This window comes from Heptranchias perlo, chromosome 32 (assembly GCF_035084215.1).
Source record: "Heptranchias perlo isolate sHepPer1 chromosome 32, sHepPer1.hap1, whole genome shotgun sequence".
Taxonomy (NCBI): Eukaryota; Metazoa; Chordata; class Chondrichthyes; order Hexanchiformes; family Hexanchidae; genus Heptranchias; species Heptranchias perlo.
Window position 1 is genome coordinate 16,004,710 of NC_090356.1, and position 27,354 is coordinate 16,032,063.

General features: G+C 43.2%; 1 protein-coding gene across 1 annotated transcript in view; it reads right to left on the reverse strand.

Annotated features, from left to right (window-relative positions):
- The window catches only part of vwa5b1 (von Willebrand factor A domain containing 5B1), a 141,599-nt gene that overhangs the window by 34,114 nt on the left and 80,131 nt on the right, over positions 1-27,354 (reverse strand). The window contains exons 14-16 of the mRNA XM_067970091.1: positions 21,632-21,863; positions 4,974-5,282; positions 65-202 (exon numbers count right to left, since the gene is read on the reverse strand). Of these exons, the coding sequence (XP_067826192.1) occupies positions 65-202; positions 4,974-5,282; positions 21,632-21,863 (679 nt within the window). The remainder of the gene's footprint in view (positions 1-64; positions 203-4,973; positions 5,283-21,631; positions 21,864-27,354) is intronic.

The following is a 27,354-nucleotide window of genomic DNA, read 5'->3' on the forward strand; positions in this document are numbered from 1 at the left end:
AATATTTATCAAGATTGAAGATTCTGCTGAAATTAAGTCAAAGTAGGCCACACCATGATAGTACCTGTATTTGAATACTCTATAATGTTTGGCAGATATCCGTTGTTGTCAAGATACACTGGTACAAAAGCAGTGTACTTGCTAATGATATTACATGCCTTGCTGGTGTGAATCGCATTCAGCTGGTATCTTCGTCCAGAACCTACAGTCGAAGGGGCAAAAAGAAAATGCACATATAAGAACATAAGAAATAGGAGCAGGAGTAGGCCACATGGCCCCTCGAGCCTGCTCCCCCATTCAATAAGATCATGGCTGATCTTTGGCTTCAACTCCACTTTCCCGCCTGATCCCCATATCCCTTGATTCCCTTAGAGTTCAAAATCTATCTATCTCAGTCTTGAATACACTCAATGACTGAGCATCCACAGCCCTCTCGGGTAGAGAATTCCAAAGATTCACAACCCTCTGGGTGAAGAAATTCCTTCTCATCTCAGTCTTAAATGGCCCCTTAACCTGAGACTATGCCCCCTAGTTCTAGACTCACCAGCCATGGGAAACAACCTCTCAGTCTCTACCCTGTCAAATCTCCTCAGAATCTTATATGTTTCAATGAGATCACCTCTCATTCTTCTAAATCCCAGAGAATATAGGCCCATTTTACTCAATCTCTCCTCGTAGGACAACCCTCTCATCCCAGGAATCTATCTAGTGAACCTTCGATGCACCGCCTCTAAGGCAAGTCTATCCTTCCTTAGATAAGGAGACCAAAACTGTACACAGTACTCCAGATGAGGTCTCACCAAAGCCCTGTACAATTGTAGCAAGACTTCCTTACTCTTGTACTCTTGTGATTGCACTAGAGAGAGTACAAAGGAGATTTACGAGGATGTTGCCAGGGCTGGAGAATTTTAGCCATGAGAAAAGATTGGATGGGCTGGGGTTGTTTTCTTCAGAACAAAGGAGGCTGAGGAGAGATTTAATTGAGGTATATAAAATTATGACGGGACTAGATAGAGTGGATAGGGAGGACCTATTTCCCTTAGCAGAGGGGTCAGTGACCAGGGGGCATAGATTTAAAGTAATTGGTAGAAGGATTAGACGGGAGCTGAGGAGAAATTTTTTCACCCAGAGGGTGGTGGGGGTCTGGAACTCACTGCCTGAAAGGGCAGTAGAGGCAGAAACCCTCAACTCATTTAAAAAGTACTTGGATGTGCACTTGAAGTGCTGTAACCTACAGGGCTACGGACCAAGTGCTGGAAAGTGGGATTAAGCTGGATAGCTCTTTTTCAGCCGGCACGGACATGATGGGCTGAATGGCCTCCTTCTATGCCGTAATTTTCTATGACTCTATGATACTCCAACCCCCTTGTAATAAAGGCCAACAGTCCATTTGCCTTCTAAATTGCTTGCTGTACCTGCATGCTAACTTTCTGTGTTTCTTCTACGAGGACACCCAGGTCTCTCTGAACACCAACATTTAATAGTTTGTCACCATTTAAAAAATATTCTACTTTTCTGTTCTTCCTACCAAAGTGAGTAACCTCATATTTCCCCACATTATACTCCATCTGCCACCTTCTTGCCCACTCACTTATCCCTTTGCAGACTCTTTGGGGTCAATTTTAGGATGGCCGAGGGGGTGCATTCATGGCGGGGGGGTCCTAAAATTGGGGAATCCCGGAGCGGGTCTGGAGCCTGGCTCCAACCCGCCCACTTCTGGGTTCCCCAATGTCGCGAATCGGTGCACGCGCAGCCCCCGCCTGCGGGACTCCCACCGGCAATTAAAGCTGGCGGGATGACAGTTTAAATAGTTAGGGAGGTACTTGAGGTCGTTGACAGACCTCATTGGGAAGAGATTTTAGCAGGGATGTGATTTTGGTCTCTCCTCAGCGTGTTTCCCATGCTGTGGGAAACACTCCCTGTTGTTGCAGACGTGTTTCAGTCAGCAGCCATTGGGAGATGCAGAGGATTCCTTGACAGGTGGAGGGAATACCTCATTCATTGCAGCAGGGCACTCTGTCACCTCAGACAAAGTTTTGTCTGCCACACCGTTGTCTCCACACTCAAAATTATTACATCATACCCTAAACTCTGCTGCAAAACATATTTACCTACTTTGCGGACCCCCTCACACTCACACTGTCAGGATCGGGGTGGGGGGGATCCATAGCTGCATTCATCACTCCATTGGAGGACGAGCAACATGACCAGCCTCTCCAGGCACGCCATCCACCTCCGCCACGTGGAGCTCTATTACACAGTGCTACGCAACAGGCACCTGCACAAAGTAGTCGTGCAACTACACAAACACCCACTGTAGGGTGACCCAATGAGTGGCATCAAGGGTGTTCATAGAGAACCTCATGAAAGGGCCTTATTGCACAAGCCCAGTCAAGAATGCCAAGATGTGGCAGTAGTGGTGACAATATATGTAATGTGAGTTGATCAGAAATCAAATATAAGTAAAAACCATGACAAACCCTCAGAAACCCTTGTGCATCCCCTTCATGCTCACGGCACGTTTGCCTTACGCTTCCTACTACACATACGTGATGCGTGCCCTGTGGCTGCAGCACAGGTTGTAGCAGGTGGGGTGAGGCTGACCGTGAAAGAGATGCATGAGAGGGTGAGTATGAGACAGAGCCATGAGATTGTATGAAGATTGGGTTGAGTGGTAGTGGTGGGATGAGTACTGGGGAGGTGAGGAAGTGCAGGTAAGATGAGGATGAGGGTTCAGTGAATGTGAGGGGTGATGTGACAGAGTAGTGTTGGCAGTTCAGAAGGAGATGTGGGGTGGGGGCGGTGATGTGGCAGATGGAGTGTAGGGGAATGAGTAAGAGTACTCACTTCGGCTGACCTGGTTAGGTCATTGAAGCGCCTCCTGCACTGTATGCAGGTGGGCGATATGTTGGTGGTGCTGGTGACCTCCTCTGCCACCTCGAGCCAGGCCTTCGTGGTGGTAGAGGCAGGCCACTTCCTCCCGTCTGTCGGATGGAAGAGCTCCCTCCTCCTCTTCCTCCTCCTCCTCACCCCATCCAGTAAGACCTGGAGTGAGGCATCATTAAACCTGGGAGCAGCCTTCCCCCTGGGCTGCTCCATGCTGTAATTTTGCCTATTTTTTGCAGCATCAGTCAGTGGAAGACTGCCCCTTTAAATAGGGCTCCTCCAGCTGACAGCCTATGATGCGGGTGCGCAGTCCGTCCCTGCGCAGCTTTCCAACGCGAAACCCGGAAGCCAAGGCTTCAATTTACTTACGATCACTCGGGGAACCCACCGATTTTACTGGGCGCGTTACCTTGGTAATATCGGGCCCTTTGTGTCCTCCTCACAGCTTACTTTCCCACCTACCTTTATATCGTCAGCATTAATATAGATTGTATATAGCTGAGGCCCAAGCACTGATCCTTTCAGCACCCCACTAGTTACAGTCTGCCAACCTGAAAATGACCCATTTAACCTCACTCTCTGTTTTCTGTGCGTTTACCAATCCTCTATCCATGCTAATATATTACCCCCAACCCCATAAGCCCTTATCTTGCGTAACAATGTGGCGCCTTATCGAATGCCTTTTGGAAATCCAAATATACTACATCCACTTTATCTACCCTGCTAGTTACATCCTCAAAGAGCTCTAATAAATTGGTTAAACACAATTTCCCTTTCATAAAACCATGTTGACTCTGCCTAATCATATGATTTTCTAAGTGCCCTGTTACCACTTCCTTAATAATGGATTCCAGCATTTTCCCATCGACCGATGTCAGGCTAGCTGGCCTGTAGTTCCCTGTTTTCTCTCTCCCTCCTTTCTTGAATAGCGGTGTTACATTTGCTACCTTCCAATCCGCTGGGACCTTTGTAGAATCTAGGGAATTTTGGAAGATCATAAACAATGTATCCACTATCTCTGCAGCCAACTCCTTTAGAACCCTAGGACGTAGGCCATCAGATCCAGGGGATTTGTTGGCTTTTAGTCCCATTAGTTTGTCTAGTACTTTTTCTCTACTGTTATTAATTGTTTTAAGTTCCTCACTCTCATTTGTCCCTTGGTTCCCCACTATTTCTGGTATGCCTTTTGTGTCTTCTACTGTGAAGACAGATACAAAATATTTGTTTAACGTCTCTGCCATTTCCTTATTCCCCATTATAATTTCTCCTGTCTCTGCCTACTTTTCTACTCTCTTCCTTTTTACATACTTGTCGAAGCTCTTACAATCTATTTTTATATTTCTTGCTAGTTTACTTTCGTATTCTATTTTCTCCCCTTTTATCAATTTTTTGGTCAATTTTGAAAATTGTTAGAATCTATTATCAAGGACAGAGTGACTACTTGGAAAAGAATAAGTTGATTAGGGAGAGTCAGCATGGTTTTATGAAAGGTAGAGGTTTTTGACAGAGTCACTATGTTTGTGCATAAAGAGGAGCAATGGATTATGTACACGAATTATGTATATGGGCTTCAGAAGGCATTTGATAAGGCACTGCACAAAATATGGGAGGTACGAATGAGTAAATTGGCTGGGAGGTAGGAAGCAAAGAATTGGGATAAAAGGGGCATTTTTAGATTGGAGGGCATCAGTTCTCAGGCCCTAGCTTTTATATATCTTTTGTACCTCCAATGTATTATGTGGAGATAAAAAATGCAAGCACAGAAAATATTAAAAAGAAACAGGAAAATGCCTGAAGCATGAAATGGGTCAATCTGAGAGAGATAGATAAGTTAGCATTTTGGATGTTCTGATTATTGGTTACATCTGAAACATTAACCTAGATTTCTCTGTAAGATGTTGATCGGCTGACTGTGTATTATCTGAATGAATTATGCAGTCAGCTTCATTTATTTATATATATATATATATATATGACGTTGACTACAGACATACATATATCACATTCCTCATGCAGTATATTCTCTCTATAATTCTCATGTATCACCAGGCACTCTCTTCAATATCTGTGTCCTGATATAACCTCACCATGTTCTATTTCACATTGTTTTTCAGCCATTTGTTCAAAATCTCGAATGATGGACTTGGCTGCCAAGTGATGGATTGTTTCATTCCACATATCTTCCTGCGCAGTGTCACAATTTGTTCTGTGGTGAAGAAGGGATTCAAGATCATATGCAACTTCCCACTGAATGACTTCGCCGCACAGCAACCCAGTAACCACTGCCCTGTAGTCAGACTTGCACTGATAGGTGGCTGAGTTATAAGTCAATGACAGCTCCTGCAATTCAAAGGGTGATTCAACTTCAAGAGTTGATGATTGATGGTGACAATGTCCTGCAGAAACAGTCAAAATGATATTCAAGTATTAGATATTCAATACATAAGATGTTAAAATACAGACAAATCCACATATATGCTGATCTGATCGCACCAAATTTCTGATAAGACCCCAAAGAGAAAAATATAGTGAAGTGAGGGGAGGGTAGATACAGAAAAAACAAAGTTAAGGCAATAATAGTAGGGGAAAGACAGAATGGGGGAGCAAGAATAGACAGCAAAGGGAAGACAGGATGAGACGAGCAGTTTTTAAATATGTTTTTATTTTAAATTTATAATGATTCGGCTAAATTTTGAGTTTGTGCTGGTGTAGTGGGACCACTGGACCCACACAGTTTGCACAATTGTTGCAAATTGAGGATCTCGCATTGTCTTGTGAGGTCTGCTCATTTAAATATTATTTATGCATTCCCTGTGTGGATTAGGCACTGTGCAGGGAATAACAAAAACTTGCATTTATATAACACTTCTCACAAGTAGGAAGAAGTCTCAGAGCATTTTAGAACAAGGAGGAAAGGGATATGGTAGGCACCGTACACGGAGAAAGGGGAAGGTAATGGAGAGGGTAGGGGTTGGGAACCAGACCACAATCAAAAAAAGTGGGTTTTTTGGAAGGGTTCTGAAAGCAGAGAGAGAGAGGTGATAAGGTGGAAGGAACTGAGTAGAGAATTCCTGAGGGCAGGAGTGCAGTGGCTGAACAAGCAACCGCAGTGGTGAAGCAAAGGGAATGATGGGTGGATAAGGCCATGGAGAGATTTTAAAATTTGTACACTGGGACATAGGGGGCAGTGGAGCTTGAAGAGGATAAGGATGATGGAAATTTAAGACAAATTTAAGGGTGAGGACGCCAATGCAGCATTTTGGCTGAGTTGAAGCCTGTAGAGGGATGATAAGGAAAGGCCAGCCAGAAGGGCATTTGAGGTGACAAAGACATGGACTATGGTTTCAGCAGCAGAAGAGGAGCGATGAGTTGAGGTGTGTCATTTGCAGAAACGGCAGAAAGCGGTTTTAGTAATAGAGCAGATGTGGGGGTAGAATCTGAGCTCGGGGTCAAGCAAGATGCCATGACTCACCACTTCCTGACTCAGCTTGAGAGGCCAGCCCAGGAAAGTTGACAGACTCAAAGCCAGAAGCACTGAAGGGTATGTCAAATTTCCTGACATTCAGTTGGAAGGAGTTTTGGTTTTCCAGGTCTTGAAATCAGAGAGGCAATTTGAGAATGTGGCAACAACTTTTGGGTCAATGAAGGAGGCTACAAGGTAGAGCTGGGTGTTGTCAGCATACATTTAGAAGCTGACCCTCTGTTTCTGGATAATATCACCAAAGAGTCATGTGTAGGTAGTGGTAGAGGAGGGGGCTCAGGACGGACCTCGCCAGTACTCTGGAGGTGACTATGGCAGTAATAAGTCAGGTAAGAGTTAAATCCAGAGAGATTGAGAGAGATGACGAGAAGTAGGAAGCCATGTTCACAATTATGCAAGATGCCATCTGTGCCTCACTACTATGGACTGGATGAAAGCCAGATTGAAGGAACTCAAATGAAGACTAGCTAGAGAGGTAGGAACATAGTTGCAAGGCAAGAGGAAATCAAAGACTTTGGAGAGGAAAGGAAGGTTTAAATAGGTTAGTAGCTGGAGAGTGTGGAGAGATTTAAGGTTGGTTCTTGAGGATAGGAGTGATAAGAGTGGTTTTCAAGGAGGTGAGGACAGTACCAGATGAGACACTGTGATAGTATGTTCGGTACAGCAGCAGATTCAAAGGGCCACTATTGTGCCTTAAATTGGTACTGACCACTGTACAACTGATCCTACAACTGAACTATCAAATTTGGAAGAAATGTGTTTTATTTTTAAATGAACAGGACTTATCTACATTTTCAGGGTTTGAAATGACCCTTTAAATCTAGTAAAGATTAAACAATTAATGCATAGGTAAATTTATAGAGAGCAAATCTAGTCAGTAGAGACCATAGATAGTCACTCTGTTTTGGTTTAACATTGGTAAAGGTATAATGCTTTGGAAGACATCACAACTACAGCTGCCAAATATGTACTATAAACAATCCCACAGGCACTTATAATTGAATGTAATGGCTTGACCCATTGATTAGTTCCAAACACTTTGAATGACCTGCGAGGTGGTCCCCATTCAAAGACAATGGGAGGAATCAATCCATGTATATCAAGGCCTTCAGTTTTCTAGACCATAACATGTATCCTCTGCATCGTGCAGAAACAGCCAACAGTAACCAATTTTAACCTTGTGTGTGCTGTTACCAGCAAGAAAAAAATTCAACAAATAATCTGTTACAGAAATAAATGCTTCATTATAATAGGCGTACAATTGACTTTGAGAGCAGAAATCAGATGATCCTTTACACAAGCAAAACAACACTTCGAAAATGGCTTTGCTTAAAAAGCCTGTGACAAGGATATTACCTTTAGCCTTGCAGGAATTTCCAAGAACTTTACTGTAAAAAATTCTTTTATGAGCAGCAGATGGACGCACGAGCTAATTCCCTGCCCAGGCTCCATGAAATTGATATTGCTTTATCTTTATAAACTGTAAATTCTGCTGTCTGCCTGGCAAAAATAGGCATATAAATTGCTGCCAATGCAGTGTCATTTTAGGTGCATTGCATTTCTGAATGTTTAGATATTTTGAACTTGTATAAATGATCCCAGATAGATAAGAACTCTGAGACAATGCTACTGTTTTGTACATCTCATCCTTGATGTCAGAGTGTACCACAAAATCACCATTATTGTCAAATATAATTTGATTAAGACATGCTCACCCAAACTCTGCAGCTTCAAGGAGGTGCAAACTTTTCGAATTTACTTATGGGAGAATTTATTACTTCAGCTAAGTGATGATTGTGAAATCATCTATAAAATCTTGTGAAAAATACATAAATCCTCATCTACCCTGAGGTTAGTGAATAATTCATCATCTGAGATGGTCCTGAACCATACTCAATGGGAAGTCTCAACTTCCATCCCTGCTCTGTGCTGAGTGAGCTGTTCTCAGCTGGGGAAAGGAGCTCAGGAGCAGTGGCATTTTTGCAACTGGCCCCTGACCTAGCGAAGGAGAAAATCAGCCAGAGGTCTCACTCTTGATTGTGATACAGTACGCATGGGTGGAAGCTGGGTGAGGTCACGATTGGTTTGTCCGTGATGCACCCCACAGTCGACAATCACCCTCCAGGCTCACGCACAAAATTGAAAATCAATAACATCATAATTAAGCAATATGAATACAGGATCCTGCACCTATGAGGCTGTATTACCATTATTCTTTCATAGATGTAAAAGACCCAAAATGCTGGAAGGTCACAGATGTGACTAGTTATGAAGGAACGTCTCGTGAGTGAATGAACCACATGAAATTGCTGTCATCTGATGATAGTTTTGTCATTTTTTGTCTATGAGAATTTTGAGGCTTGACCATTTAAGTAATGGTTCAAGTGTGTACAATATTAATTTTTCAAATGTGAAATACCACCCTCGTTAGATAGTCATCCATATGCTACATAAAGGATATTTTGAAGACTGGCGCTCTTTCTCTAAATTAACTGCATCCTTTCTGCTCCCAATTTTAAAATTCCAAAAAATAATAGGTGGCATTCATGGACAAATTTAGACAGGTTTTTATATGAATGCTCCATTCAAGAATGTTACAAATATTAATGGAATTTAAGTGATTTGAGTAATATAAGTATTAAATTAATAAGATGTTTTAATAATAAGACCTCAATTTCTTGAGATACAGGAAACAATGTAATTTTAATAAGGGAGGATGTCAAGGCTCGCAAATTTGCACTGCGTCTCCTCTTTGCAACAATCAGAAAGCTCACCGGTCCATCAAAAACTATCAACTGCATCAGTTGGCCACACTCTCACCTCTGGGCTCAAGGCACATTCGAGCACATAATCTAAGCTGACACTCCTGCTACATTATCGAAGGTTTTAGTCCTTTGGATGAAAAGGTATTCCAACACCCCATCTGGATCAGGTGATTTCTACAACATCTAAGATTGGCCAACACCACCAAAAACAGATTAACTGGTCGTTCATTTCATTGCTGTTAATGAAATCTTGAAGTAGGCAAAATTTTTCCGCATTTACCTAAGTAACAGCTGCCTCACTTCAAAGCAGTTCATTTTATGTGAAGTCATTAAGATATTTCTGAAAGGCATGATAAGGTGCTATAGAAATGCCAGTTTTTCTTCCATTCTAAAAGCATAGGGATGGTGGCACTGTGGTGCTGAGCATTAGTGAACGGGGACAGACATAGGGGTACAAATTGGTTGCCTACTATATGCCCTGCCCGATCCTCAGTGCCACTAAAGTTAATGGCAGTGAAGAAGTGTGGAGTGTGGTCTATGAGGTAACGCCCGCTGTGCCCTACCATCAAGGTCCAGTTCTACCCCACGGTTCCTTACCTAAGCTGCATCAATGGCATTGCTCAAAAGTGGGAGAGGGAAAATCATAGAAGAAAGTCATACCTTGGCAGGTACTGACACCTCCTTCGTGACTGGTTAAAGGGGACTGCAAATTGTCTGGGAAGTCAGATAAAGGGGAAAAAAGGAGAAAAATGACAGTAAAAGGTGGAAAATCTGTCCACTAAATATCCCATTGGAAAAAGAAAACATCATTTTTTTTTAATGTGAGCACATCCCTTAATCTTTATATGAGATACAATGTATAACTCAAACATGACTAGACTTTAAGAACACTGTTAGAATTCCAGTAATACAAAGAGTTATCAGGTGCAAGCACACATTTGAGTTTATTGCTTGGTACAGCTAATGGCTAGTGATTTATTACTTTATGTTTCCAGATGAGAGAATACTCAGGAGTTTATAATGGAATAGTTTACTGGAAGCTAGTTAAAATCAAGAATAGTGTGCCCATTTCTCATGAAAAACTGGCCTGTCTTCAACAATCAGGCTAGCCTGAGCGATTGATTGCTTAATGAGGCTTCTTGGACCCAAACACATGGGGCTCAATTTTGAAATGGTGACGGGTTGGCAGTGGGGGAGGGGGAGGGGGGGTGAAGGAGCGCGTGGCAAACTGACATAAACAAAACTTACCGTTTCCAATGCGATCGCATGGTGATTGCTGACGATTAATGTGCTCTCCAGGTTTCGTGCCCTGATTGACAGGCTGGCTGCCGTCAGGAACTGCAACACGAGGAGGGGGGGGAGAGAAAGAGAGAGAGAGATACGTCATCCAGTGCTGGAACGGAAGATCGGGGTGGGCGGGGGAGGGTGGAAGATCGGGGTGGGGGGGGAGAGTGGAAGATCGGGGTGGGAGAGTGGAAGATCGGGGTGGGGGAGGGAGAGTGGAAGATCGGGGGCGGAGACGGGAAGGCTGGGGAGGTGAGGAGGAGGTCGGGGGAAAGGGGAAGATCGGGGGGGAGATCAAGGGGGTGAAGAGGGGGACATCGGGAGGGGTGAAGAGAGAGACATTGGGAGGACATCGGGGGGGTGAAGAGGGGGACATCAGACATCGGAGCAGGGTGGAAAGTGAGGTTGATTTTGTGTTTTAACTTCCTTCAATCGTTTTTGATGTACTTTATTTCAGAATCAGAAGTGGTGGGCAATGTGCCCAGGTAAGTTAAAAATCATTACAACCAAGTAATCTGTCACAAGTCAAGTGCTTTAAGTACCTCAATAAGGTACATTTGGCTCTTTAACTGTAATTGCCGGCGGGTCTTCCAGTTTCGGGACGCCCGCGCGCACACAGGTGCATCCTTGGAAAACTCAGAAGTCGGCGGGTTGGAGTCGGCTTCCGAACCCGAACGGGATTTCCGTGATTTTCGGAGCCCCCAACGCACCCGCAATTTCCCCGTAAAATGCAGCCCCTCGTATGAGAACAATCTCTTCTAGTGCAAATGGTACCATGACTTACCCCTTTTAAATTTTACAAGAACACATAGGCCTCGATATTTATGGGGAAGTGGGGAGAGAGCTGGGAAGCATGTTTGCGGGAGGTGGGGGGGGACCCGGAAATCCCAGGAAGGAGGAGGTCCCGTCATGTTTTTTATTCCGTTTCCCGCCTAGCAGCCAGCCAGATTGACAGGCCGGCCAGCTAGGGATGGTCCCCGGCAATCAGCAAAGATCATGGGGTGTAAGGTGGGGGGGTCAGCAAAGATCACGGGGTATAAGGGGTTGGTAAAGATCGCAGGGTATAAGGCTTGGGATGGCAGGTTTTGGGGGGGGGTTTGGTCGATCATGGCAGAAGATTTGCTTGAGGGCCCCCCGACCCTCTCCCACCTGTCATCGGTGGGGGGGGGGGGGGGGAATTAAAACTCCCCCCATAGTGCTTTTATTATTTCTGTTAAGAGAAATGCTACATCGTGTAGAACCGCATGTGAACATGGTGAATCATAAAGTTCCTCGTGACTAATTTTTGGCCTGCAAGCATGGCTGGGAAATAACGGCTCCAATGTCACGGAACACAATCCCACATTTACACCTGATTGCCCCATACGACTGGAAAATCAAGCTACCATCTGCCTTTGGAGGTAAGAGTTTTCCCAGGGCCCCTCCCATACCCCGTGCATTCTTCCATTTAAAAAAAAACATTGGGTGTTTCCTGTATCCTAACTCGCACCAAGTCCCGTTCACCCACCACCCCTGTGCTCGCTGACCTACATTGGCTCCCGGTCCGGCATCACCTCAATTTTTAAATTCTCATCCTTGTTTTCAATTCCCTCCATGGCCTCGCCACTCCCTATCTCTGCAACCTCCTCCAGCCCTACAACCCTCTGAGATCTCTGCGCTCCTCCAATTCTCGCCTCTTGCGCATCTCCGATTTTAAGTGATCCACCATTGGCGGCCATGCCTTCAGCTGCCTCGGCCCTAAGTTCTGGAATTACCTCCATAAACCTCTCCACCTTTTTACCTCTCGCTCTTCCTTTAAGACGCTCCTTAAAACCTACCTATTTAACCACCTGTCCTAATATCTCCTTATGTGGCTCGGTGCCAAATTTTGTTTGATAACGCTTCTGTGAAGTGCCTTGGGACGTTTTACTACACTAAAGGCGCTATATAAATGCACGTTGTTGTTGTTGTTGCTCTACTACCCATCTGAAGGCTGGAATGCCTGATTTCACTCGCGTAACAGCCTCCCATATTACACAGGTTCCGAATGAGCCCGGGAAGGTGGGAACTCTCCATATAGGAGTCTCGGCCATTGATCCCACCTCATGAGGACATTTGTCTTGTAACGGGCCGGTAGAGATTCCACCCCTTACAAGGCAGGCTGGAAAATCCCAGAAACAGCCGGGACCTGCTGTAAGAGGGTCCCTGCCATTTTCCAGTGGATTCCACTGAACTCCTGCCGGAAAAGCCCTCATGGATTTTCAGGCCCAATATATTATTGGCTAAGATATCGTTTAGGAATCAAGGATAGCATACAGCTAAAAGTTCATGATCTTCCAGCTGTCAACCCAAGACTGCAAGAACAATGTTCTTTTACACATAGTGCTTTTATAATACATCCTGTTAAATCTGTATCTCGGTCCCTAGAAATAAATCTAGATATCACACTGAGATGAATTGCAATTTAAAGTTTTTTTTCGGGGGGGGAAGGGTAATTATTCAATTGGTTGAGCAATTAGTTTGCAGAGAGGTTTCACATTGGTACTTTCTTCTCTCACTGACAAAAAGATGATTGTGCATACTTGCCCCTAACAAGGCCATTATCATCAAGGGATGGAGCTGGGATGGGAACTCCCTATGCCTGTAATTCCCACTTCTCCAGCTCAATCTGGATCCAGCGTAATAATGGAGGCCGGGGCGCCTCATGATTCGTTTGGTATCCTAATATTCTATACCTTGCAACCAGCCCAAACAGAGCATTTGCCCTTTTGTGAACTATAGTGGTTTATAATGGTCTGACAGTTCCTTCCCATGCAAATTATAATCTTTAGACAGGACAGCAGAAAAATCCAAGCCATGGGCAGTTCTGTGCACACAACACTTTGTTACTTCCCGGTCGAGCCACCTAGAAATATACTTGCATGGTGTGGGAAAAGACCATTGAGTTAGTTGTTCTTCCAGGATGAGAGTGCCAAATCTCCTCTCTAGGGAAAGCCTGGCTGAATTTTAGTCAAGACTGTGATTCGACTTTGAGTAGCTCTGGTGGTGTATCCTACTGATTTCTGGTCTTCTGTTCATTGGAAGTGTTGGACCGCCACAAAATGAATAGATGGGATTGGCCTCCCATTAGATTCATTGTGACACCTTATCCTATGAGTTAATGGATATCCTTAATGTACAAAAGGATGTTACTTGAATAAAAGTTCATTTGCCATTTCAGTAATCCACAAATCACTGTGACATTTTAATAAATGCCAAAATTTACCATGGGAGCATTTTAATTCTGAATTTGCACGTCTTTGCATTGTTTTGGATATAATAATTTGTCATTGTTTAATAAGAACTTTATCAAAAGTGTCAGATGTAGATCAAGCTAAACAGAAGCTTTGTTCCCCAATTCTAAAAGAAATGCATTTCCATTTAACACGGCGACAGCTCAGCCCAAGATTATTGGGAAGGTTTAATTATTATTTACTCTGTTGATCATAGAAGGCCATTCATAATTGACATGGTTGGTCAGACACATGCTTATTAATGACTTAATATCCCCTCTTATCACATACCCCAATAGATCTTTAGAGTTAAAGATGGATGTTTTGAAGATTTTTAAAATAGCACATGAATAATTAATGGATAATATATATGCAGGATGAATCTAGACCTAAGGCTTTGCCAGATGCTACCCACTTTGATCAAAATATAAAGTAATTACTGGTGATGACAAAGCAGCAGTAAAAAAACTAACGGAAATTTCCTTCCAAGTTTTTCTGTTATGCAGTTTTGAAATTCATAATGGCATACAGTAATATTTTTTAAACCAGATAAAATTCCTGACTTTGTTTATTTTTACACGAAAAAGTCAATATGAGCTTTTAGCAAGGAATATTACTTTACAATTGATAGAATCATAGACTAATACAGCACAGAAGGAGGCCATTCAGCCCATCAAGCCTGTGCCGGCACTTTGAAAGAGCTATCCAACTAGTCTCACTCCCCTCCATTTTCCCCATAGCCCTGCCAATTTTATCCTTTTTCTGTATATATCCACTTCCCTTTTGAAAGTTAGTATTGAATCTGCTTCCACCACCCTTTCAGGCAGTGCATTCCAGATCACAACAACTCACAAAGTAAAATGATTTCTCCTCATCCCCCCCCGCCTCCCAAAACCGGCTTTTTTGCCAATTATCTTAAATTTGTGTTCTCTGGTTACTGACCCTCCTGCTAGTGGAAACAGTCAATCCCTATCTACTCTATCAAAACCCCTCATAATTTTGAACATCTCTATTAAATATCCCCTTAACATTCTTTGCTCTAAGGAGAACAATCCCAAGTTTTTTGTCAAAATTAATGTGGACATGAATTTCACCCCAAATTATTTTCCATTCATTTCAATTTCAATGATCCTGTTATATGTTAAATTTGGAGATAGATTGGCCAGCAGAGATTAATCCAGTGCATCATACTGGCAGTCACAGCAAGCAATCTATATTTACTAATGACCAATGCAGGCAGTATTAGAACAAAAGATCTCAGGCTAAATAAGGCATTCAGTTGTCTGATGCTGCCTATTAGCTGTCTGTGATGGCACAGCAGCCTGAATTCTAAAGCCTTAAGCTTCTACCCTGGAGATTCAAAGTGCAGTCTTAACTGACGTTGAGATTCACTTCAGCACGACTCGGTTTTGTCAATAGAATCATAGAAAGAATCATAGAATCATAGAAAATTTACGGCACAGAAGGAGGCCATTCGGCCCATCATGTCCGTGCCAGCCGAAAATAAGCCGCCCAGCCTAATCCCACTATCCAGCACTTGGTCCGTAGCCCTGTAGGTTACAGCACTTCAGATGCACATCCAGGTATTTTTAAATGAGTTGAGGGTTTCTGCCTCTGACACCCTTTCAGGCAGTGAGTTCCAGATCCCCACCACCCTCTGGGTGAAAAATGTTTTCCTCAGTTCCCCTCTAATCCTTCTACCAATCACTTTAAATCTATGCCCTCTGGTTATTGACCTCTCTGCTAAGGGAAATAGGTTATTCCTGTTCACTCTATCTAGGCCCCTCATAATTTTGTACACCTCAATTAAATCACCCCTCAACCTCCTATGTTCCAAAGAAAACAACCCCAGCCTATCCAATCTTTCCTCATAGCTAAAATTCTCCAGCCCTGGCAACATCCTCGTAAATCTCCTCTGTACCCGCTCTAGTGCAATTACATCCTTCCTGTAATGTGGTGACCAGAACTGACACAGTACTCAAGCTGTGGCCTAACCAGTGTTTTATGCAGTTCCAGCATAACCTCCCTGCTCTTATATTCTATGCCTCGGTTAAGGAAAGTTTTACATATGCCTTTTTAACAACCTTATCTACCTGTCCTGCTACTTTCAGGGATCTGTGGACATGCACTCCCAAGGTCCCTTTGTTCCCTTAGTATCCTCCCATTTATTGTGTACTTCCTTGCTTTGTTTGCCTTCCCCAAATGCATTACCTCACACTTCTCTGGATTGAATTCCATTTGCCACTTTTCTGCCCATCTGACCAGTCCATTGATATCTTTCTACAGTCTACAGCTTTCCTCCTCACTATCAACCACACGGCCAATTTTTGTATCATCTGCAAACTTCTTAAACATGCCCCCACATTTAAGTCCAAATCATTAACATATATCACAAAAAGCAAGGGACCTAGTACTGAACCCTGCAGAACCCCACTGGAAACAGCCTTCCAGTCACAAAAACACCCGTCTACCATTACCCTTTGCTTCCTGCCACTGTGCCAATTTTGGATCCAACTTTCCACTCTCCCTTGGATCCCATGGGGGACTAATCTCTGGTCGTCCTGGATCTTCTTCTGCTATCGTGCCCCAAATCAGGTGGAATAGTGGCAGAAGAAGCGGGAATAAGGCAAGAGGAGGGGAGGTGGCCCACTGCCAGTTCTCTTCCCCCGAACTGCATTTTCCTAGCCCCCTCCCCGGTAGATACGTCCGCCAGCCGTTGCTTCACCTCCCCGCCACACGTAAATGATGGCAGTGAGGCAAAACCTAATAATCCGGCCATTTCTCTGCCTTTCGCCATGGATTCCACCAACCCCAGGAAATGGGTGCTGGTAACCCCTGAGGCAGCAGTAGAAAGCCCGCTCGACTCCTCTCCTCAGGCCACTACCTCTCACCGAATTATGGTATTGGCCCAATCCGTGGCCTTCATAAGAAATTCAAACCTGGTCCTCTTCTACCCCCTTTAAGTGGCCCCACTTCCTGTTCGGCTGCTGCAGCAACACTCCCGCTGCCTTCTACCTTCCTGGGGTGGGTTGAGGAATCTTCAGGCCATCAAGTAGAACTGCTGGCCAATTAGCCAAGAGAGAGCATTGATAGTCTCCAGGAGAAACTCACAGGTTGGTCTTATCCCAACATCCCAACCAAAGAGGATATTGAGGGTAGGTGGAGTAAAGTGGGGGAAATGAATTGGAAAATAACTTTCATTAAAAAATGAATCAAAAAAATTTACACTGTAATCTCCAACCTTCATAGAAACAAGTTGAACTTGGTGCTTAAATCGTTATATTACATTCTGCTTCACTTTTTTTTTTGTTGCTGTTTTTGAAGATTTTCTTTTTGGGTCCCTTCCTGCACGCTTGCACCATGCAGCAACGCCCAACCGAGGGAGCAAACAACAAGAACTTGCATTTATATAGCACCTTTAACGTAGTGAAACGTCCCAAAGCGCATCAGAGAAGCGTTATCAAACAAAATTTGACACCGGGCCACATAAGGAGATATTAGGACAGGTGGCCAAAAGCTCAGTCAAAGAGGTAGGTTTTAAAGAGTGTCTTAAAAGAGGAGAGTGAGGTAGAGAGGCGGAGAGGTTTAGGGAGGGAAGTCCAGAGCTTAGGGCCGAGGCAGCTGAAGGCACGGCCAACGATGATGAAGTGATGAAAATCGGGGATGCGCAAGAAGCAAGGATTGGAGGAGCACAGAGATCTCGGAGGGTTGTAGGGCTGGAGGAGGTTACAGCGACAGGGAAGGGTGAGGCCATGGAGCAATTTGAAAACAAGGATGAGAATTTTAAAGTCAAACAGATGACCTACTTGAACATGTGCTCTGTAAATAGGAGGTGGATTTCCACTCCCATCACCTCCCTGTGAGGAAGTGCCTGGGATCCACTCAGCTTGTACAGTTGAAACATGGGAATCCATCCATTGCTTTTTGCAGCACCACTAGGACTGCAGTAGGTGTGCCACTGCTGTCATAAATGTTTCAGTTTAAAACTCTTTATCCACTTATCATGAAGAGATATCTTGGACCTAACCAAGCTTGGAACATCCCTGCCACTATCTTATCAACAGCTCAATACTATGGCACCAGATATCTCCTCTTCTATCTTTTTCTTCAATATTTTGTATATTTCATAAATTACTTACATTTTCAATTTCAGAAAGTGTCCATCTAATTTTTTACACTTCTGTTCTGTATTCTGCAAGTGCAAAAACTACAAATAAGCATCAGTCAACCACAGAGGACAAGTCTAAGTGTGAGGAAAATGCCAAACTTCAAACTTCACTTATAAAAAGATTAAATGTCTTGTGGGACTCTGAAGCTGTTGCTAAAGCTCTAGTGTAATGGACGTGGTGCCCGTATGAGTGCACATCCAATGTTTGTCTCCTGTAACTAATCATTACTGCCTGCTGATTGGCACTGTATTAGGACTAACAAAACAACTCTTCCCCCACATAGACAAACCCATCAAGGCTGACACTTCATTGTGATCTGCATGATAATTCATATGCACTAATGAATGCCCATGGTATCATTCATGGCAAGTCGGATACTATGCGGTTTTATAATGACAAAACCGTTATCCCGTGTAATGCACAAGGTATTATTCTGTTACATAATCGGACCTCCTTCATTGACTCACCTTCTTCTGGCCCAGAAGCTAGCTAGGCTTCTTGATATTGTGGCAGCCTGGAGCCGTCTGGACTGCCCTGAGGCACTGGTTTTCCGCTTGCTGGTTGAATGCTAATGGGTTCTGGCCCTCAAAATGGAGTAGGCCTCCCACTGGGACTATCGGGCGGCTGGAGGGCGAGCTCCACTGGCTGGTCGCCTGAAGTCCGTACTGGGGGAAAATCTGTTCCATTGTGTCTGTCGCGGCCAACATCTACCTTATTACCCAGGAGTCTGCCTATCATTTGTCTCCATCCTCACTGGTTGTGTCCGTGTTTTTCTAGTTTGTAATTGGTTGTTTTCTAACTTGGCTATTCACCAATTACCTTTGCAAAACCTTTCTCGACATCTCAATCCAGCAAACAAAAGTTTCCGAGATACAACCCGGGACACTTTCTCATGCAAAAATAAAACTTATTACATGATAAATAAAAAATAAAAACACAAACTTGCTCAAAAAAATTAACTACAAAACTTTGCCTCCTCCCCTTCTATAAACAACGCAACACATCCCTCTGGACTTCTAAATATCCTTAACTCTGACACATGCTTTACAGTGTCTGGACCTCATTGATGTAGAGTGAATGCCTCTCTGAATGACAAGGCTATGCAGTATGCAGTATCCCACAAAGAATTTGCACACTTTGGATGGCTCACACTGTAAAGCATACCTTCTGTGATCCAGGTACCAAATCAGTTTTTGAGCACACCAAACTCAACACTTTGTCACTTTTTGGGCCCGGTTGTATCTCTGTTCTATGAGGTATTTAGAAATCTTTGAAGAATTCATGAACCATGGTCTCAGCCATTGCCACAATGCCCCAAAAGCCAGACATGTGGTCTATTATAATATTCAAACAAACCAGGCACATACGATGGGCTAAGAAGAAAAAAACATTCTATCAGTGTGTCGCAAAAGGGAGTCACTAATGAACGGATCAAGACTATCCGATTGGTGAGGATTGGGCTACACAAGTAAAGCAAGTTTGTGTTTAATAACTATTGACATATTTACATGACATAATTCAGAGGCATCCTATGAGAGGAATGTCTTTTCTGTGTGTCACTAGTTGAATTTTAATTAGTGTGTGGCAGCTGACTCCACACACTTTCATTAATGGTAACAACTTTTCTGTGTAACGACACAAGATGCATAATGAAGTGGACCAAGAATTTAATTACTTACTAAGTACAAAGTTTTTATACTGCACCAGTTTTAATGAGATACACCTCCTTAAGGATGCCAAGCACTCTGTACAATTGCGAACTAGACAGGATAACCCATGGACCTTGATTGATTTATAGTGGTTATAAAGCACAAGCTCCATGTAATTTTTTTGCTCTTCAGCCGTGCATTGTTAGTTGTTTTTGCAGCCACAATCTGGGTCGTAAGAACGAAAGGAAAACTGATAAACAATTGACCAAGAACTAGAGGCCATGGAGTGTTCCAGTAATCAGCTGTTAACTATTCCACAATTTACTTGTCGTAATGGCCAGACAGTTATTCATTGTTCAGTGCAGATGGGGGTAGATATTTGTCTTCACCACCTGAATGGTAATCTGGGAGAATGGATCAGCTGCCTGTTACAGTATCCGCCTGATTTTCATTCCATTATATCGCGCTACAAAGACAAAAATCAATTCCCGGCCATCGGACATTCCACCATCCCCCACACACACCCCAGTAATATCCTGGCCCACATTTACCTTTCCTGGCTGCCTGCCTTCCCCCCTGACCCACACTCCCATCCATGTACCTGGGCCATCAGCATGCTTGCCAGCCTAACGCTGGTGTTTTAGCACTTTAATGCTGTATTTAACAACTGTATGCACCATCAGTTGTGCAAGCAATTATTGTACATGTATTTAGCCCAGACATTGTGAGAGCTGTGGTACAGTTACTTAAAGTGTTTTTGCTTGGAAGCTTGTGATTTCTTCTTAATAATATAAAGAACCTAAAAAGTAAACACTTATGACCATTTTATTTTTTGGAATGGGTAAGGGGGGAATTCAGATTTTATGTTGAGCTTCTCCGCCATTATATAAATGCATTTTCCAGCAGTGGCCATTCAATGGCAATTAGGAGTGGGATATCCACCCTTGTCCAAAGTTGCCATGGCCAATTATAGCAAGTGCTATTGCTGCCCTAACTGAGATCAACTAACTAAGCACAGAAAGAAAGAAGAAGTGATTTTCATGTCCTCAAGGCATCCCAAAGCACTATACAGTCAATGAATTACTTTAGAAGTGCAATCACTGTTGTTCTGTAAGCAAACGTGGCAGCTAATTTGCGCACAGCAAGGTCCCATAGACAGCAATGTGAAAATGACCAGATAATCTGTTTTAGTGATTTTGGCCAAGGGATAAATATTGGCAGAGAGCTCCCCTGCTCTTCTTCGAAATAGTGCCGTGGGATTTTTTACTTCCACCTGAGAGGACAGACGGAGCCTCGGTTTAACGTCTCATCCGAAAGACGGCACCTCTGACAGTACAGCACTCCCTCAGGTGGATCCTGTCACTGTTAGCAATGAAAACTGTATTTGGTAGCAGTGAAAATTGTACTCGACCCCCCTGGAAATAAGGCCAGCAGGTGCTTTTCCAGAATCTCAGAACAGGAATTTGTTTTAAATAATAATCCGGATAGTTTTCTGGCCCCTTTCTCCTGTGAAGTTCCATTCTTTCTAATTCTACATTTAACCTTTTCAGCAGCACAGGCAAGCTTACCCAATTGAGTGCTGCAGGGTTGTAGGGGTTGCAAGTAAACTCAACAACAGCATTTCTTCTTGGTTTCAGCATTAAAAAAAGCTTCAAAGATTGATAGGGCCATCTCTATGATGCAACTTTGTCAACCTTAAGGACCTTGCCACTCAATTAGCTAAAATAATCATTTGAATCAGATTTTAGCCAAGCAAATATCAATTTTTGTAAAGTTATCCCACCTCCAAAATGCAAGTGCAAACACAGATAAAAAGTTGTGAGCTACATCGGTGACAATTCACACTCGCCCAGCCCAATGATCCCAGTAACTTGGCATGGAACCATTGCAGAGCAGAAGCATAGACAATTCTAGTCATCATCATTTTTAGGGGATCAGATCTAGCTAGCATTGCCAACTCACTTCGATTTTCATCTTCAGCAAATTAAGTGTTAGAACTCAAGCAATGATCCCATTCCTGACCCATCTTTAGCCTGTCTCTGTTCAGGAAAAGCAGCAGCACTCCCAAACCCACCCGCCCTCCCTGCCCTCCACCCTCCGCCCTCCGCTCCCCTTAACGCTCATAATTCTTGGCACAATGACTCACCCGGTTCTGAGTAGTTGCCAATCGATGCACTCTCTGTGGATGACCTGGAAGCGATACTGCCATCATTGTGCACCATGCACTTTCCTGTGGCTATCTGGTGCAGACTGGATTGTACCTGGGGCACATCCAAATCCTGGCTGCACGAAACACAGTTCTGATGCAGCAAAGACGGTCTCCTTTTTCCAGCAAGCCTTGACCTTGTGGCGTTTGTGCAAGAGCCTGCTATGTTTATCTGCAGATAAACATGATCAGAGTGCAATATTAGTTTACCTGGCCGAGCTGCAGTATATTCTAAATATTTGGCCAGCAAATACTGAAAACTAAACAAAGTGAATCGGTATATGTTCTGAGTTGTAACTGAGTGGGAACTGGGATTATCAACAAATAACAGTACATAAATACAGAGAATATTGTTAATCTAAACCTCCAAGTGGAGTGAAAAGGCTTTTAGTATAGACGTACAATTGTTCTGAGTTTCTGACAAGTGTCACACTTGACGGATCTCTTACACAAAAGCTTCCTATTAAATGTCATTTTTTTGCTTATTTCCAACATTAAATTTCTTGAATAAAAGCCACAGGAAGGTTTCTTTTCATTTCGGATATTTTCTGTGCTCAATGTATTTTTTTTTCATTTTTCTCCAGTCCCCTCACAAGATTGCAACATAAATACAGATAAGGAAGGCCATTTAGTCTCAACTATCCAAAAAAGGAAACTGATAGATCCCCATCACACCACCCACAACCTTAAGGTATTTTGCCTCCGCTACTCTTTCTGGTTGGGTAATCCATATGTGTGAAGAAATCTTTCCTGACATCAATCCTACACCCCTTGATGCAGTGCTCTGGGTTTAACTTTTCTTTGCCGATTAATATCTGACGAAAGATGAAATGCTTCCAGGTGAAATAGCGATTAACTTGTACTTCTTTCAATTTGATAGACTGTATCTGCTGCACCCAATGTGGTCTCCTCTACATTGGGGAGACAAAACGCAGATTGGGTGATCGCTTTGCTGAACACCTCCGCTCTGTCCGCAAGTGTGACCCTGATCTGCCGGTCACTTGCCATTTTAATTCCCCTTCCCGCTCCTTCTCAGACTTCTCTGTCCTCGGCCTCTGACAATGAAGCTCAACGTAAGCTTGAGGAACAGCACCTCATCTTTCGTTTAGGCACTTTACAACCTTCCGGAATCAACACTGATTTCAATAACTTCAGATCATAATCACTGCTCCCATTTTTTCGGTCAGCTAGTGCTGGTAATGGTTCTGCTGCTGCCATTTACAGCTGCTCCTGATCAATCTTTTGTTTCTTAACCTGTCCCATTACCACTTTCCTTGTCTTGCACCATCATCCCTTTTGTCATTTAATCACTGGTGTCCTCTACCCTATCACAGACCTTCCCTTTTGTTCTTTCCTCCCTTCCTCTCCTCTCCCCCTCCCCTTCCCTGGCTCTGTACTTACTCAAAAACTCTTTTAACATCTTCCAGTTCTGACAAAAGGTCTTCGACCTGAAACGTTAACTCTGTTTCCTTCTCCACAGATGCTGCCTGACTTGCTGAGCTTCTCCAGCATTTTCTGTTTTTATTTCAGATTTCCAGCATCTGCAGTATTTTACTTTTGAACATCTGACAGACTTCTACAACGTCCCCCTTCAGTCAGTTCCTTTCAGAGCTAAAGAGCTCCATTTCCTCTAATCTGCCTTCACAGATGGGGATCAGCCTGGTGGCTTGTCTCTGCATTGCTCCAAAGCTTCAATGTATCCTCTGCCTTTTCTTAATTAAACCATAAGGAGACATTGGGTTGCCCCAGTGACATCGAACAAAAATAAACCTAACAAAAGTGTCCCCTTTTTTGATGGACACAACCAATAAAGAGCTTAAGCAAATACAAAACAAAGGAAACCTCTGAATTTAAATAATAATATTATTTGCATTATCCATCACGCCCTCCAGTCCCCGCAGTGCCCACCGGTCGCGGAAAGCCTTAAGCGTGCTGGCGGACCCCGCGTACTCCTTCTCCAAGGCCACCGTCTCTCGATGATCCCTATCAAAAAAAGTTTCTTTCGGAAATAAAAAAACGTTGCATGCCGCACTCAATGGAGAAAAGAACCAAAGGGTGATTTGCAGCAAAAGGCACAAAGAGCTGAATTTTGAGCTCTCTGATAGACCCGACAGCCCATCTCCAATCTGAGGTTTGCAATCTATTATACTCTTATTGATTATTAATGGCACTCCTCACATTTCCCTGTGGATGTCGACCACTCCAATGTTTGATGGTGCAGGCCAGTTATTGCACTGTGAGCACTTCAACTGAAAACATCTTACAAAATTAGACAAGATGCAGTAACTGGTGGGTGAGTAAGATTTCTGAGAGTGCAGTTGATTTCTTTTCTGCTTTTTGCTTTAATGTAAAATATTTCTGCAGTTTTCAATTATATTCATGGAAATGATTCCTCGCATCAAGTTCTAAAATTTCACTTAGACTAGGGATTAACTTCAACTTAGATTTCATTAATTCATACAAATCATGCAATCAATTCACACCAATCAACTGCTGCCTGACCTCAGAACACAGGTTAAATAAATGTTTTGCAAACAGTATTACACTAACACTGAATATCAGCTCAAAGCACAGAGCTGATTTATAGCAACCGAACAATATGAAGCTGTGTGATCAGAACCATGCACCAGTCTGTGGGATCAGATCCTGACTAGGTTAATTTGCTGCAGTTTACATTGTTGTGCATTTCGTGCACTAGTTATTAAAATTTCATTTCCTGGTCTACATATTTTACCATAAATTTGGGACTGACCAGAAGTTTCTATCTGTTCAAACATTCAAATTAAAACAACATTTCTCCGTACAATTTTAGTGTAAAATTGTATTTCAACTCCATTGGGGCTGCAAAACTGGCAGTATCGGATCTGACTTCAACGGGAAGGAAAATCAGGTGGGCGGCCAGTTCAATATCGCCAGTTTTATTCCCCCGCTGAAGTTGAAACTTCCACCCGCAGTTGTTAAGCTGTCAGTCATTCTTCCTCGGGGATCAGATGTTGTTGCTCCTCCTCGTACATAATGGTGCCTGCAACAGTGAACAACATGCCGATGACTATCAATGATAATGGCTGTGCAGTACACAGAACATCATCACTAACTTGGCCAACTTTTCAGGATCATACGTGAGACAGCCATCTGAGTAGTCCAAGCAGCTAAACCATTGTGTAAGTAACTAATCCAGAAATGGGCTTCATTCTATCACTACCTATTGAACCATGGTAGCAATGCATAGCCCATATCTCCTAGTAACCAGTTGTCAAGCCTTCCCTCAACTTGGAAAATTTCAGTATGATTGGATCAGTGCAGGATGTGTGAGTTATGAGCATACCCTGAGAAGTGGACTTAACTTGCACCATCCTGCACTTTACAGGAATGAAAGCACTTTGGCTCACATTAGCTACGATTTTTGAAAACACTTTTCCTTACAAGCAACACAGGGGCAATCAGTCATTCCCTGGACTCAAGGAAACCATACTTTTGGGATTGCAGGTACTGCTCGATGCCAAGATGGTGCAATGGTAGGCACAGGGAAACATCGGTCACATTCTATGGACAAGGTAGCAGTTCACCCACCGATGTACCCAGTTCGGGTATGCAACCGAGTGTTACCATTGTCTTCACTGCCACGAGGAGGGCAGTGCTGACTGAAGTCTATCCCTGCAGCTTGTCATACTGGAGGTGGCACAATTTGGTAACAATCTTCCGGGACAAGCACGTGCTAATCCTCCATTAGAGCCAATGGATGTGGGCCCAGAGGCAGGTGGTGCAGATAGTCATTTTATCAAACCTTCCCTCTCATTCTTCCCACTGTCTCCTGTGCAATGTAACACAGTACGTATTGCAGCTTTAATACTCAACAGCATCTTTACAATAACATCAAAGCAGGACAAGAGCAACAGAATACAGTGGAGTATTTGACTCAATAAGATACAACTATTAACGAACCCTTAGTTGGCCTGATTAAGCACTAAGAATTAAAATAACACCAAAACATTTGTGCCATTTCTTTCATCAGATGGAAAACTCAGAATGTCAGCACTTCCCCTGTTTTGTTCTCCTTTTAATGCTAAACTCCATGGATGCTACCAGTGAAAAACATACCTCATAGTCTTTACACTACAGCTTTACCCATAACCAGGGCACACATGTTGGTTTTTACTTAATTTATGTTGTAGGAAAAAAAATCAAATAGCATTTTAAATTAGACATTCCTCCCCGCTTTAATTGAATCAACCTACAATAAATATATTTTTAATCCGGCATATGTTATTCTTGTTGAGGCTTATTATGCAGCGTAGCACTAAGAACAGAGGAAATAAACCAAGAACTAATGCTTAGGAGTCAATAGTAGTGGAGGGGCTTCAAAAGATCAAAGGAAGAAGTGAAGAGTAAGGGAGGTAAGGAATTGCTCAGTTTTGAGGTTAGTGAAAGAATGAGAATAGGATACTGTGAAAAGAGTATTCATTTCAACACAGATCCAGAGAGGAGAAGAGAGTGTCGGATGGTGTATTTACAGCTTAGAAAGAAAAAAAAAGAAAGTATAACACATTTCACATCCTCATGGTCTTCCAAAGTACTTCATAGTCAGTGAATTATTTTTGAAGTGTAGCCATTGTTATTATGGTAATATTTGCTCATGTCAGTGTCCACAATGTCATAGCTACAACTGTTCTCTTACTGTTAATATTGGACATACAGTGCTCCCCACTCTGATATAATTTCCTTTGCATTAATTGGATTCAACCAGAAGTCACCTCTCCTTTGCAGCCATTAAAATCGAGTGATTCACATTTCCTGTGCAAGAGGGCACAGCCCTATTAGTCATCAGAGCTCTGTTGAATGTGAGCCCATGAGATTAAGGGGTATGTTGTGATTAAAAAGGGCAGAAAACAGGAAATAATGGGCTGGCGGTGTCAGCTACTGATTGCAGTAATTGTCAGAATATCCTGCCCTATGAAAAATAATTTATTAGCACTGATGCCTGGTGTCATTTTAAATTTAATAATGGCATTTAAACATAGGAATATAGGAATAGGAGTAGGCTGTTGAGCCCCTCGAGCCTGTTCCGCCATTCAATTAGACATGGATGATCTGTATCTTAACTCTATCTACCCGCCTGGGTTCCGTAACCCTTAATACCCTTGCCTAACAAAAACCGATCAATGCTAATTGGTTCTGCTTACTGTTGGATGAAATAAATTCTACTCGATGCCCATTGCTCCTGTCCTGAGTTGAAGTTCTTGCACCTATATACTGGTGAGCATTAAAGCTGCAATATGCGCCATGCTACACTGCACAGGAGACAGAGGGTATTGCAGCTCTCTTGAACATGGGCAATTTGATTCAGCTGATTGAACTGGCTTCAAATACGCATAAGCAGACCATCAGCCAGCCAGTTTCAGCAACGGATCCTCCCTGACTGAGACAAACGCAGTCAAGGACTGCGGTACGGGAACCTTGAAAAACTGCAGATATGGTGAATGTGGTCATCGGGGTTTGGGCAGGCGGAAAGGGGTCCACCAAACATTGTGAATCTAATGGATGGACAGGGAGAGACAGGCAGAACACTGGGAATCAGCCAGGATATAGAGAGAAACAAATATAGTGCAGCTCATTTTCACCTTCACAAAGCTTCACCTAAGTTAACAATTAATCACACGGTGTGA